At 39.4% G+C, this 14,785-nt stretch overlaps 1 protein-coding gene across 1 annotated transcript in view; it reads right to left on the bottom strand.

Moving 5' to 3' along the window:
- Positions 1–14,785, bottom strand: part of RHEB (Ras homolog, mTORC1 binding) — a 47,842-nt gene extending 33,057 nt beyond the window's left edge. The window contains exon 1 of the mRNA XM_063100271.1: positions 14,339–14,785. Coding sequence (XP_062956341.1) covers positions 14,339–14,390 — 52 coding nt within the window. The 5' untranslated portion in view covers positions 14,391–14,785. The remainder of the gene's footprint in view (positions 1–14,338) is intronic.

The following is a 14,785-nucleotide window of genomic DNA, read 5'->3' as shown; positions in this document are numbered from 1 at the left end:
GACTAGGAGAAAACATTCACTTTATATATATATATATATATATATATATATATATATATATATATATATATATATATATATATATATATATATATATATATACACACACACACACACATACATAAAAAGAACTTTTATTCAGAATATGTCAATAAAAAGAAGAATCCAATAATATAGGCAAAAGACTTGAACAGACACTTCACAAAATTAGATATGCATATGACCAATAGGTATATGAAAAGATGCTCAATCATTAGTTATTGGGAAAATTCAAATAAGACCACAACCTACCATTTGAGAATAGTTAAAGTTAAAAAGACTTCCAATACCAAGTACCGGTGAGGATGGGCAAGCAGCAACTAGAACTCCGATCCGTTGCTGGTAGAAGTGTAAAAGCATTTGTACCTGCTTTGGAAAACAGTTTGGTACTTTCTCATAAAAGTAGACATTTAACATGTATGTGACCCAGCAATCCTATTCCTTGATATTTACCAAAGAGATTCATGTGTATGCCCACAAAGACATCTACAAATGCTTATAAAGCTTTCTTCTTAAACAACCCAAATGTCCACCAACAGGTGATTGGATAAATAAATTATGGTACATCCATACAATGAAATACTATTCAGTAGTAAAAGAAGAAACTACTTATACATACAACAACACGGAGCAGTCTTAAAAACATCACATTTACTGACAGACAAAAAAGAGTGTATACTACATGGTTTAAGTTATGTGAAATTTTGGCTGGTCGGTTACATCAAGGGCCAGGTTTGATCACTGTACTGGCCACGCACACACGCACGCGACTTGATGTGAAATTTTATTTTAGTTTTTAAAAGATGTACGGCCAGAGAGAGAGAGACAGACAGACACACACACACGACTTTATGTGAAATTTTATTTATTTAATTTTTAAAAAAGATGTCCAGTAAGGGGATCTTAACCGTGTTGCTGGCTCCACGCTCAGCCATTGAGCTAACCGGCCATCCCTATTATAGGGATCCGAACCCGTGGCCTTGGTGTTATCAGCACCGCACTCTCCCAAGTGAGCCACGGGCCGGCCCTATTCATGTGAAATTTTAGATGAAAAACTTAATCCAGGATGAGGGAAAGCAGATCAGTGCTTGCCTGAGACTGGAAGTAGGGTGTGAGGGACTGACCTAAAAGGGGCATGACGGAAGAGGGAATTTTGGGGAGGATGATGGAAATATTTTGTATTTTGATGGGGATGGGGAGGGTACACCAGTGAATAATGGTCAAAATTCACCCAACTCTATACTTAAAATGAATATTTTATTATACGTAAATTATACCTCAATAAATTTAAGAAAAAAAGACAAAATACTTTTTTAAAATGGGAAAACAAATCATTTACTATTTTTTTATTAAGCAGTATAGGATGGTGATTACTAGCTTTGTGACTTTAGGCAGTTTTCCTGCATCCACTTCCTGTCTGTAAAATGGAGATAATTTATAGGGTGGTTGTAGGGATTAAAAGAAAACACATGTAGAATATCAAGTATGTAATAAGTGCTCAATAAATGTCATTATTATTAGTACTACTCTTAGTAACTGCTCTTAAAACAGAAATAATCAGCTTAGAAAAAAAGCAGTTTCATGGGGCTGATTGGTTAGCTCAGTTAGTTAGGGTACAGTGTTGATGACACCAAGGCCAAGGGACTGGATCCCTGTACCAGCCAGCCACCAAAAAAAAAAAAAAAAAAAAAAAAAAAAAAACCATTTCCATAAGTATATCTAATAAATTAATCTGAAATTAAAAATGACAATAGATAGTAAAGGTACAGCTTCAAAATAGCATAAAAAAATCAATAAATATAAAAATAAACACCCCCATCCCTAATGCAGAAAATTACTGTTTCAGTTATCCATTGCTGCAATACAAATCACCCCAAAGCTTACCAACTATAATCAACCATCTCATTTGCTTATGTTTCTACAGTTTAAGGTTGGTCTCAATTAGTCACCCCTTTGATGGCCTTTAGTTGGTGGACCAGCAAAGGTTAGACTCAGCTGGGAAGGCTGGGCCTTCTCCCTTTCCATGTGTCCTCTCCTAAGGTCTCCCACATTTTACTCGAGGCTCCCCAAAACATAAAAGCAGAAGCTGCCAACTTCTTAAGGTTTAAAGTCTGGAAGAGCAGGTTCAAGACATTCAAAGGGCAAGGGCAGAAATACCGGGAGGGTGCTTCATTGGGAGCCAACAACAGAATAGACACCAATAAAAAGGACTTGGGTTTGCAAACAGCAGAAAAAGACTGCAGAATTACCTGAGGTTATAAATGGACTGAACAGGGCTGCAATAACAATGAACTACATAAAGCTTTAACAATGTGTTTCTTACGTGATACACAATGCCAGTTATATGCTTAAGAAGTACATGCACCCACTTTGGCAAAAAATATGTAGTTCCATCAGAAGGATTGGTTGTTTTTTTGAGGGGGAAGGGTGTTTATATGAGGGTCACCAAAGAAGTGTTTTGAAAAAATACACCTGCCTCAGCATTTTAATTTTAATAAGGGTGCATGAGAAGTTCTTGCCCACTGCAATTCTAATATGAATATCCCCTCTCCATTATACGGAGGCAGATGAAAGCATGTGATGCAGAGAATAACAAATTTTAATTGTTTAACAGAACCTACAAGGCAGACACTGTTTTAGAGTTTACAAAACATTTTCACACAAATTATCTTGCTTATTCCTATGAGTTAAGCAGGGTTGATATCTGTTTCTTTCTCACACCCTTTCCTCAGTTTTAAAAATAGATGCTGGGAGAAGAAAAAAAGGAGAAAAAAATTAAGGTGCAAATATTATTATGACAAAGACAAGGCAGAATAACTAAGTAAAACTGGTTCATAAAATTAATACTCGCTCAAAAACTTATTGGGTACCTACTATTGTCAAGCACTATGCTACCAGATACATTCCACTGAGGAAAAGAAGAAATAAGTTTATATTATAACATGAAGGACTGAATTACATAAATGAAGAATTTTATTAACTGCCAGGGTTATTAAACTAAAAAAGAAAAAAAAAAATGCTGTCCAGAAAGACCATGGAAATGTTTCCCTAAAGACTTTATAAATATAATATTCATCTCTATAGGATGATTTAGAGATAAAGCCAAGTTGGAAAGCAAAGGGATAGACCTAATAAATGGCAGGAAATTAAATGTTTGGTAACAATAAAGAATAAGTTTTCATAGATTTGTGGCCAAAATTGGGGAGAAGGCTGGAGTTGGGGGTGAGAGTGGGAAAGAACTAGAGAAAAGCAAAGAGATAAATTCTCAAATTATGACACAATCTTCAACATATTAAAGAGCATGAAAATCCAAGACTCATCAAAATTATTAATAACAAAGTATAATGAGAATGATTTATAAAATATAGCACATTCATCAGTCAGTATGAATGGTTAAAAATACACCTATTCTCTCCTCACTATACCTGTGCTATCCAATACAGTAGCCAGCAGCCATATGTGGATAGGATAGTGAGTATCCAAAATGTGGTTTAGTTCTAATTAAGATGTGTCAAGATTTCAAAGATTTAAGTGGGAAAAAAATGTAAAAATAACAACATCCATTACATTTTGAAATATTATTTTGGACACACTGTGCCTAAATTATTAAATTACTAAATTATTAAAATGAATTATTAAATTAATTTCACCTATTTCTTTTTACTTGTTTAATGTGGGTAATAGAGAATCTAAAATTAAATGCGGCTTATATTTCTATTGGACAATGCTGCTCTACAAACCATAGTTTAAGGGAATAGGAGCATCCTATTTGTATAAATTTAGCTCCAAACTTCCACAGAGTTCTAAAAAAATTGAAGATAGGCTCATTTTGTATACAGTTCAATTTTTTTAGGACAGTACTCATACAGAAACGCGATTAAGAAAGCAACTTATTACTATAAAACATATTCACGTTTTTGTAGCATAGTTATACAGAATGAAAAGATCTAGAGATGCAGCCCAACTCCTCCACCTCCCAAGCAGGAATGACATCCTTGTAATTAGACTTGAGTCTACAGCACCCCTGCCTGGCTGAGTGGGCACTGGAAGTGTGTGAGGCCACCTGGGTCCTGCAACCTCATTTGTCTCAAGACAATAGGGAAATAATCCTGCAGTGTGAGGGTATGTTGGGTCAAACCGTTGGGTGACACGAGGACTCACATGTCACAAAGTCTTGTTCATTCTCCCTCTAATTAAATCCCAAATGTGTGTCCTCTTCATCTTGCCTACACTATACAAATGAGTCCATGACACCTTGGCTGGTCTTCCCATTTCCATTCCCTTACCACCCCCCTCCACTTCACAGAGCAGGAGGAGGAATCTTCCTGATGATATAAAACAGGATCAGCTAACTCAATACCAGGGGCCAAATTTGGCCCACAGACTGTTTTTCTATAGCCTATGAGCTAAGAATGGGTTTTACACCTTTAAATGGATGAAAGAAAAATCAATAGTATTTCATGGCACATGAAAATCAGATGATATTCAAATGTCACATCCATAAATAAAGTTTTATGGGTACACAGCCACACACATTCACTGCTGTATTGACTATGGACTATTGACAAAGGCGAAGTCAATTAGTTGCAACAGAAGACACAGAGCCCGCGAAGCTTGAGATATTTACTATCTGGTCTTTTACAGAATAAGTCTGCCAATTCCTAATATAGATCATCATCTTATTTGTTGCTTAAAACTCCTCAGTGACTTCCCATTGTTTCTAGGAGAAATGTCTAAAACTTTCAACAGGGAAAGCTGTTCTTTACAGACAGTTGCTACATGGGTAAGTCCCAACTTCCCAATTTCCTTGAGTCATACTGCCTTTTCTTTAGGGACAATTCTTCTACCCCCACCCATCGTTAAGTTAGCTCTCCCTGTGATTATTTCTCTCAAGCACTCACCCCAATGTATTTAAATAGCCTGGCTGGTTAGCTCAGTTGGTTAGAGTGTGGTGCTGATAACACAAGGTTCAGGGTTTGATCCCTGTACTGGCCAGCTGTCAAAACAAAACAAACAAAGCCAGAATACATATTTAAATAAGAATTTGTGTAGCAGCTAAAGAGTGCCAGCTCTGGAGCTACTGCTTGAGTTCAAATCCTGGCTTTGCCACTTAACTGTTTGATCTTACAAGGGCAAAGTCACTTAATCTTTTTGTACCTATTTCCTTTTTTGCAAAATAGACATAATAATTATACCTACCTCGTAGAGTTTAAAGGCTATTAAGAGAGTAATACATGTGCCCCACATCAGTCAATGCTTCAAAAATACCAACAATTATTATTATTATCAGTAGCAGTAACTGTTTTCCTGGGTTCCCTCACTAGCTTGAAGCTCCTCATAGGCAAGGAACATGACTGCCCTAACCTCTGTGACTAAGTACATAGTGCCCGGTACAAAGTAGAGACTTAATTTATTCAAACACCTAAGGAACACCTGTTTGAATAATACGTAACACTTTAAAACTCACAAACTGTTCTCTTCAACCAATAGCTTCAGTGATTCAATCTTTTGGGGGACTGATACCCTTCTGGAAAGCTGACAAAAGCCCTGGACTCTTCCCCCAGAAAACATGCACACAATTTCAGGGAGAGCTCACGAACTTAAGAACCTCTCTCTAGATTGGCTAGTGTTCCTCAAAATGCAACTCCCAGAACTGAAGAGAATGCCCTACCTGTAGTTCAGAGTTTGCTCTAAAACTTAATCCCCAGAAAATTAATCCAGGTCTCTCAACCTTTATGCACACAGGTGATTTTTTTCTGAAATTTCTTCTGAAACATAAACATAGGACTTCACATCTGTGACTTGAATTTTTGTGCTCTTCCTTCCTCTCCAGGAGCAACCTTGGTGATGCTCTGGTCCAATATACTTGCATCACTCTCATGTCAGTGTCAGGCATTCCTGCCCCCTGGTGTACACAGGGCCATTAAGAGCCAGCTCAGAAATTCCCCACACCACACTCGAGGAATTTCCTAGCAGAGGGATTCCACAGTGTTTCCCACTTGCACTCATGCCATGGAGGTTAGCCATTAGGTTGAATTTTTCCCATTTATGTTTTTATTCAGTCACAGATACAAATCATGAACAATGACAAAGAGAACCTACATTTAAAAAACATTCTCTTTAAAATAAATTCCAAATTTAGATTTTAAAACCAGCAAAACATCAGCCAGGCACATTTATATCTAAGACATACAAGTCTCAGAAAAGCATTTTCATTTCAAAAACCTATACTAACTGTAAAAGCCAATATCTACAACCCCTCTTCACAAAAGTATTTACTATGCTATCATGTAGTTAGTATACAACTCTTAATCTTGCAAAAAAGCAGGATTATGTATCTTATTAAAATACCAATTTCTGTTTCAAAAATCTCTGGAGTCTTTTTGTAAACAAGCAAGCACAATAAAAATAAATGGGGGGGGGGTACCCTTAATGATATTACAGTTTTAAGACACAAACTGAGCAAGAAGGACACTAAGGAGTTAATTTTATTGATATCCTTCAATTACCCTGCTTTAACTTGTCCACAGAGTATAACACGAAGGCTTCTAGCACTTTCTGTCCTAAACTAATACCAATTTAGATTTAAAATTCCAATGTCCCACAGGGAACTCTTTTTTATCAGAAGCCCAATATACATTTAAGTACATTGAAATACTAAAGTAGTATTACAGGACCTTTACGTTTGATATATTAAATTATATTTCTAAATCAATCAACCAATTCATGTTAAAAATACGTAGCAGTTTGAATTCTGACAGCAGTTTGACTTTAAGACTGTGAGTACTATAACTATTAACTGTACTTTGTAATAAACTAGAAGAACAGAGGTTCTTTCAAGTGTGATCATTAATACTTTTACGCAACCATGTCCAAGTTCAATTCCTATTTATTCAAATAAGTACAATCCACTTACGAACAATATTAAAGTTATTAACTTGTTATTACGGACTTTAAATTAAGAAATGTGTTGTACATGTACAACTTCCATAATCAGAGGCAGAAGTGGTTGTTTCTCATTTTGTGATAAAGCTGCTGATTTTACTTATGTAACCCTCCCCACTTTCATCCTGATACTTGAATTTAAAAACCACATTATTAGTATATGGGTCCTGGTACGCTGCCACCCTTGGCAATTTTTATTAATCTTTGGGGACCTCACCGTGACCAGGTCCAAAGACAACAACTCACTCGGAGCACAACTCAACTGGCATACAGATATCCAAAGTCTCTCAATCCATCTGTAACGCACTGCTTACTACTCAGAATGAATGATTTCCTAAAGTTCCTATATGGCCTCGCATAACGCAGCTCCTGACCACCTTCACAACATTTCCTACTCCCACTTCGTTATGTTCTAGCCACCCCTGTGCTTCCTTCCATTGTCAACCATGCCAAGTTCTTTTCTGCCTTACCATACCACAGGGCCTTGAGAGGGCTCTTCTAAGACTGTGGGGATCATATCCTCTTGAACAGCATCTAGGATGCAGCCACTTTCAATTCAATTATGAACAGTGAGAGAAAGATCCTAGCACATCACAAGGCAATGGTTCCTAAAGTGTGGTCTGCAGACCTCTGGGGGTACCCTGAAACCTTTTCAGAGCTCATGAGGTCAAAACTATTCTCAAAACAATACTAAGATATTATTTGCCTTTTCCAGTATGTTAACATCTGTACTAAAGGTGCAAAAAGCAATGGTGGATAAAACTGCTAGGTTGGCACACCTTGGTATGAATCAAGACAGTGGTTGCAAACTGAGTGGTAAGTCATTGTATTCACTACCATGCACTCACACACACAAAAAGACATTTGCACTTGACAATGTCCTTGAAAAAGTAAAAATTAATTTTATTAAATCTAAGGGCTGGCCAGTTAGCTCAGCTGGTTAGACAGCTGATAACACCAAGGTCCAGGGTTTGATCTCTGTACCACCAGCACACCCCCCTGCCAAAATCTTGACCCTTAGGTACATGTCTTTTTAATATTCTACACAACAAAATGGGATGTAGGCATAAAGCACCTCTAACATACTAAAGTATGATGGTTGTCTCCAAGAAATGCATTTGTGTAATCATTTGAGAAGTGACCTGAACTAGCCACTTTTATTATAACACCTTTTCTACTTGCAAGAATGATTGACAAACATTATTTCAAATGTGGGTATTCAGCAGACATTTTCTTGGAAATTAAATAAATGAGATTGTCAATTCAAGTATAAACTGGTAGCTTGTTGCCAAAAATAAAGTTTGAACTCTCAAGGGGGAAATGCGAATTTCTGGAAACTTGCATCACTCATGGTGAGCTTAACAGCAACCAAATACTTAGACTTTTGAGAGTGGTGGTGATAGTAAAAATGTGATTTTTAAAATATTTGCATATTAAAATGTTTCAGCGTATGTAAGATCTTCATTAACAGTGAACCAATATTTTCCAAATGACCAATGTATGATGTGTTACAAAATCAGGCACGGGTAGAAAACCCATTCGAGGTGTAAAACAGACCAACGGAATTTAATGTAACAGAAGGACAAAATTGTCAATGTGATTTCAAATTGCATACTGCAATTAACCTTTAAGAAACTACCACTTATGGAGTTTTGGTGAGTATCAAAGAATATTCACAATTATCTGGAAATGCTTTTATTAACATACTCCTTTCTTTCCCAACCAAATCCAAGGCTGGATTTTTGTCATATAGTCACTAAATAAAAAACACTGCAACAGATTTAATTCAGGAGCAGATATAAGAATTTAGCTGTTTTTTAAGCCAGACATTGAAAGATACTTGCAAATCTGTAAAACACCCTATCAAAATCTCAGTTGCTTTTTTGACAGAAACTGAAAAGCTAGTCCTAAAATTCATATTGTCACATAAGAGACTCAGAATAGCCAAAGCAATCTTGAAAAAAATAGAGGGCTCACATGTCCCTATTTAAAAACTGACTACAAAACAACAGTAATGAAGATTGTGTGGTACTGGCATAAGGATAGACATACTTGTACAGATCAATAGAAGGTGAGAGTCCTGACAGAAACTCTTAAATTTATGATTACTTGATTTTCACCAAGGGAATTCAAAGAGGAAAGGATAGTCTTTATAACAGAAGAGGCTGAAACAACTTGATATCCACATGCAAAAAAATGAAACTGTATCCCTCCCTCACACCACATATAAACCTTAACTCTAAACAGATCACAGACCTAAATGTAAGAGCTAAAAGTAACATCTAGAAGAAAACATAGTAGTAAACATACACGACCTTGGATTAGGCAATGGTTTCTTAAATATGTTAAATAAAAATTATAGGAGACCATTGTTCTGGACTAAATTTCTGCACTATGCCCCAACAGACCTTACTAAATTTCTTAACAAAGTCACTCCTGCTAAATTTCCAAGTTATCAAACCCAAACTTAGTTGCTGTCTGACCTTCAGAGAAATCAGAAGAGATTAACAGCCAATTCTCAAACATGCCACCTTCAATCTTCAATGGTCACAATAATGAAGCTCCTCTCTTTTAATCCTTACACACAAAAATAGCCTGAAGTAACCTGATGTTAAATAATCAGTTATTTTTCTATTGTTCCAGCTCCCTATCCCTACCTTAAAAGGAAAGTAACTTTGAAATAACCAATCCCCAGGGCCAGACTGTGGCTCACTTGGGAGAGTGTAGTGCTGGTAACACCAAGGCCACAGGTTCTGATCCCTATATAGGGATGGCCAGTTAGCTCACTTGGAAGAGCGTGGTGCTGACAACACCAAATCAAGGGTTAAGATCCCCTTACCAACCAGTCATCTTTAAAAAAAAAAAAAGAAATAACCAATCCCCTTTTGTTCTGTTTCTTTCTTCAGCTCTTTTTCTGTCTATAAAACCAGCCTCTTGTTCAGCTTCAGTATATTTTATGGAATGAAGTGATCACAATAAGCCAATTGAGATCTTTAAATTTGTTGTTAATTTTGTCCCTTGACAGGTGTGACAAAAGAAAAAACAGATAAACTGGACTTTAAAATTAAAAACTTTCTGCTTCAAAGGATACCATCAAGAAAATGAAAGACAACCTACAGAGAGAATTTTTTTGCAAATCATATGATTCCACTTCAAACCCACTAGGAGGGCAAAATCTAAAAAGACAGACAATAATAACAAGTGTTGGTGAGGATGTGGACAAGTTGAAACCCTTATACACTGTTGATAGGAATGTAAAATTGTGCGGCTGCTTTGGAAAACAGTTTGGCAGTTACCGTATGTCCAGCAATTCCACTCCTAGGAATTTTCATTTCCAAGAGAAATGAAAACATAAACACAAAAGCCTGTACTGCAATGTTCATAACAGCATTATTCCTAATAGCCAAAAAGTAGAAACAACACATATTCAATTGACAAATACATAAACAAAATGTGTTATACTCACACAATGGAATATTATTCAGCAATAAACAGTAATGAAGTATTGATAAACGATACAACGTGGATGAAACCTGAAAACATATCACTAAGTGAAAGGTGCTAATCACAAAGGATCACATATGTATGATTCATTTATATAAAATGTTCAGAATAAGTAAATCCATAGAAACAAAAAGTAAATAAGTGGTTGCCAGGAGTTAAGTGGAGGGGAGGATAGGGAGTGACTGCTAATGAGTACAGGTTTTCTTTTTGGGGTGATGGTAAGATGAAGGTAAGTATAGCTAGACATAACCCACATGACTATCAAAATAACATTGCGCACTGGAAAGTCATAATCACAAATGCAAGCTCTGATTATTCTCCTGTACAGGACAATGAGACTGAAAAATTGTAAGTTCAAACTTCAATACAAAGCGACCACTACAGGACAACCCCACCCACAAGTACACAACATGGGAATGTTATTAAGCACCTGAATATACAATTTCACATACTGGTAGATTTTATATGTGGCAAATAATGTTTATACCTTATAAGTTTTCAAGGAAATGTGTCAGAAAAGGACAGAATAATTTAAAATGTAGACAGTAAGTCAGAACACAATGATTGTGTTCTATTGGGAACAATCAACTATTTAATGATATCTTTCTCTATTAAGTATCCAGATACCACCTAAAACATTTTGACAAGGAAATAATCTGAGTACTATTGCTCAATTGCCTTTTACCAAACCACAAAGTTGTTTCATATTTTCTCTTATGATCTTTCACATTCCTGTGATCCTGTTCCTCTTGTTAACCATATACAAGAGGCTTATGTAAGACAAATAAGCTTTTGATTACAGTCTAACAGTAAAATAGATCACCAAAGCTCTCTGTATAAGATTCCAGTGAAAGATGTACCAGATTGAAAACAGTTTACCCGACACTACAACTTTAACTTGATTATCTCTTATTGTGGAACTACTGAGTTGCATTAAAAACAACAGAATGTAAAGGAGCTGGTACATGTGGCTATCAACAATACAATACAATACAACACAAAGCCAGACTGAGTTATAGGTGACATGTCCTTAAAAGCTTTAACACTGTAAATAACAGGGAAAGTACTTCAGGGGGAAAAAAGAGTTTTATAAATTACCTGAGAACTATATTTTCTCTATTGGCAGTTTTTCAACGTTTTCAGAAAAAAAATTTGAAAAGCAAGTAGTAAAGCAATTATGGCATTTTGTAGTTCTATCTGAAGGCAAATCTTTAAAATAAAAGTTTGTGACATGACAAGTCTCAATGACAAGTATTCTGCTACAGTCCAAATGGCATAAGGTATTCATTCAACCAAGAGAACATTCTAAGATGTGGTTCCTAGATGAACCTTTTTCTAGTACTCTTTACCCTCACTCAGTATGACACAACAGCTTAGCATCGCAAAATATCACAACTTAGAAACACATATACTCAAATTTCTCTAGTACAGCACCATCCGAAAGCAAACATGTCAGTAAGCTCCTGGAAGTCTGAATACTGAATAACTCGAAGAGTGGCTAGTACGTGGAATCACGCTGGCAAAATGGCAAAATAACAACTTTGCCCCCTAAAAAAGATCCCACGAACTACGAAATACTCTTACTCAGAATAAAGATAAACATCTTTAAAATGAGCTGAGCTGACCAGTGAGCTCAGTTGGTTAGAGCACAGCCTTATAACACCAAGGTCATGGGTTCAGATTCCCATACCTGCTGGCCGCCTGGCCGCCGAAAGAAAAAAAAAAAAATCAAATGCAAGATTGGGAATAATTTGACCTCTACAAACAAAATATCTTTTACTTTAATCATTACTATGCTTGAGAATACATATGGAGAAAATAAAGTAGGTTGTAGAAACATGACACACTGAAGGCACAGAAAATAGGGACTAAAAGTTATTCTGTATCCCACTAGAGACAAAGCACAGTATTTAACACAGTTAAATAGCAGTTGAAAACAAATGTGAAGAGAAGGCTAAGGAGTGTCTTATCACATCTCAATCTTTAAGAGGATGCTGATTAGAAGATAAAATAGAATGGACTGCAAATGGACATGAGGAACTTCTTTAGCAAAACAGTGATAAGCCACTTCACTTGCTCACTGAAGACTAGAGTCACCATTTCAAAATTTTCAAGGGGTAAAACAGGATCTTTAGGACATTCTCTTGGGTTGAAAGCAGGGAGCTCAGGTGCTGTCATCTGCATCTTTTTCAATCAGTTGGCACTATGTGTCTGATTAAATAGAGTTCGATAAAGAGCCAGGATGTCATGGTCCCACTCCTTAAAATGCAAAAGTGGAAATAAAGAAAACAGAGAGAAGCAAAAGCATGGTTATTCAGGCTGACAAATAAATAAAGGTTGGATCCTGGGTTCCACACTGGCATTTGGGAAGTAGACTGGTAGTGACTTTAAAAGCCTCAATTTGATGCCTGGTTACTTTACCGACGTACCTATTCATCCCTTTTGATTTGACATCGCATCATAGAGGAGTTACCCCTATGACTCTTGGCACCCCGTATCTCTACACCCACTTCTCCCAGCCTTTGATTCCCTCCCCCCGCCCCCCAGCACTTCACTGAGAGATGTAAAAGGATGAGTAAGCACGTCGTACTGATCTTGGTCAAAGGGCACAGACCCTGGCACCAGCGGTGGAAAGTGGGGGTGAGGAAAGAGAACAGAAAGTGTGGTCGGGGAGTTCATCCAAGCTGCGGCGGGCAGTTACGGGCTTCCCTACGGCAGTTACTGTTACCTCTTCCAAACCCCCACTTTCATTCCCCATCCCCACCCCCCTCCCCCGTGGTCAAGTGCACGTTTTCTTTAGACAGTTACTTCTTAAAAAAGAGCACCAATTTCTCCAGGCTTCCGCCTGTCAAACATGATAAAGCCTCACCCTGAAGCATGGTTAAGTTCAACCCTTGTTTTCTCACGGGATAGAAAACTACTAGTTTTCCGACTCTCTGTTCATCCCATCCCACCCTCCCTAGACCACCTCTATTCAGCAAAAAGGCGACTGGCAGAACCAGTTTCAAATGTATGTCAAGCTTTTGGGGAAAAAACATAAAACAAAAAGACTTCTGAAATTACTTCAACAGCCCGGTTAGAAGGACCTGACCTTATTTTTTCCCGAAAAAATAGGGCACCGAGAGATCAGAAATGTCTTTTTCTCTCCTTCCTTACTTTGGCCTCAGGCAGTGTCTAGTGGGCTTCCAAAGAGGTCTCTTTGGGGGACTCTCTTAGGTTCCTCAGGTAGAAAACTTGCCCTCAGTAGCCAAACGTCCCGAAGTCCCTAGTTTTGTTTTTGTTTTTTATAAGGTTGAATGAACTTCACCACACACGGAAAGAACCCAAGGTGCTGTTTCCTCTGTTACAATCCCACGAACTTTATCTAATTGGGGATGGGGGAAGCCTGCTAGCCACGACCAGGAGCGCTTGCAGGGAAAGGCTGCGAGAGACAGGTGTGACTCCTTCCCTGGGGAGTGCCTCGCAGCACAGTCCCGGCAGGGTGGCAAATGACTCCTGCCACCGCCTCGCTCGCCCCGGACAGTCCCCGGACTCCTGGGCACCGGTGGCTCCCCGTCCTCCGCCGTCTCCCACGCCCCGGCCGGCCGCCCGCGCCCTCCGCCCCCAGCCGCCACCTGTCTGCCCCGGCCGAGGGAGGGCGCCGGGCTCCCGCACCTCACGGCCCCGCGCGGACGTCGCCCCGACCGCCGCCACCTCCGCTCAAAATGGTGGTTGCGAAACGCGCGGCGCCCGTCCGCCCGCCACATGGCCGCGCCGGCCCCAAACTTCGCAGGCCCGGCCGCGTCTCGGCTCCCAGGCGAGGCCCCTGCCCGCGCGGCGCGGGGAGGCCGCGCGGCCGCCGGCCACTCACCCACAGACCGGTAGCCCAGGATCGCGATCTTCCGGGACTTGGACTGCGGCATCTTGACGGCCTCCTCAGCCCCGGCCCAACCACATCAACCGCGGCGGCGGCGGCTCCTGCTGCTGTGATCGGCGGCGGCCGCGCCGGGGGAGAGCGGCATACAGAGCAGGGGCGGCGGCGGCGGGCGCGGCTGCCTCTCGCTCGCTCGCGCGCTCCCAACCGCCCGGAACCGACCGCGCGACGGCACCCCTCCCCCCACAACACGCCCACGTGACCGGCCCGCCGCGCCGGGCTCGCGTCAGCGCCCCCCCCACTCCGGGCCCACCGCCTCCACCGCCCGAAATACGCGGGGGGTGCGTCGAGGAGACGTTTTACTTTAAAGGGAAAAAAAGGGGACGCCAAGATGCCCCCGGAAAAGTCACGACTGAAACTCGCTGCGTCATGACCCTCCCACCT

The sequence above is a fragment of the Cynocephalus volans genome, chromosome 6, assembly GCF_027409185.1.
Source record: "Cynocephalus volans isolate mCynVol1 chromosome 6, mCynVol1.pri, whole genome shotgun sequence".
Lineage (NCBI taxonomy): Eukaryota > Metazoa > Chordata > Mammalia > Dermoptera > Cynocephalidae > Cynocephalus > Cynocephalus volans.
Note: the sequence above shows the minus strand (reverse complement) of the source record. Positions and strands in the feature narration are given on the sequence as shown.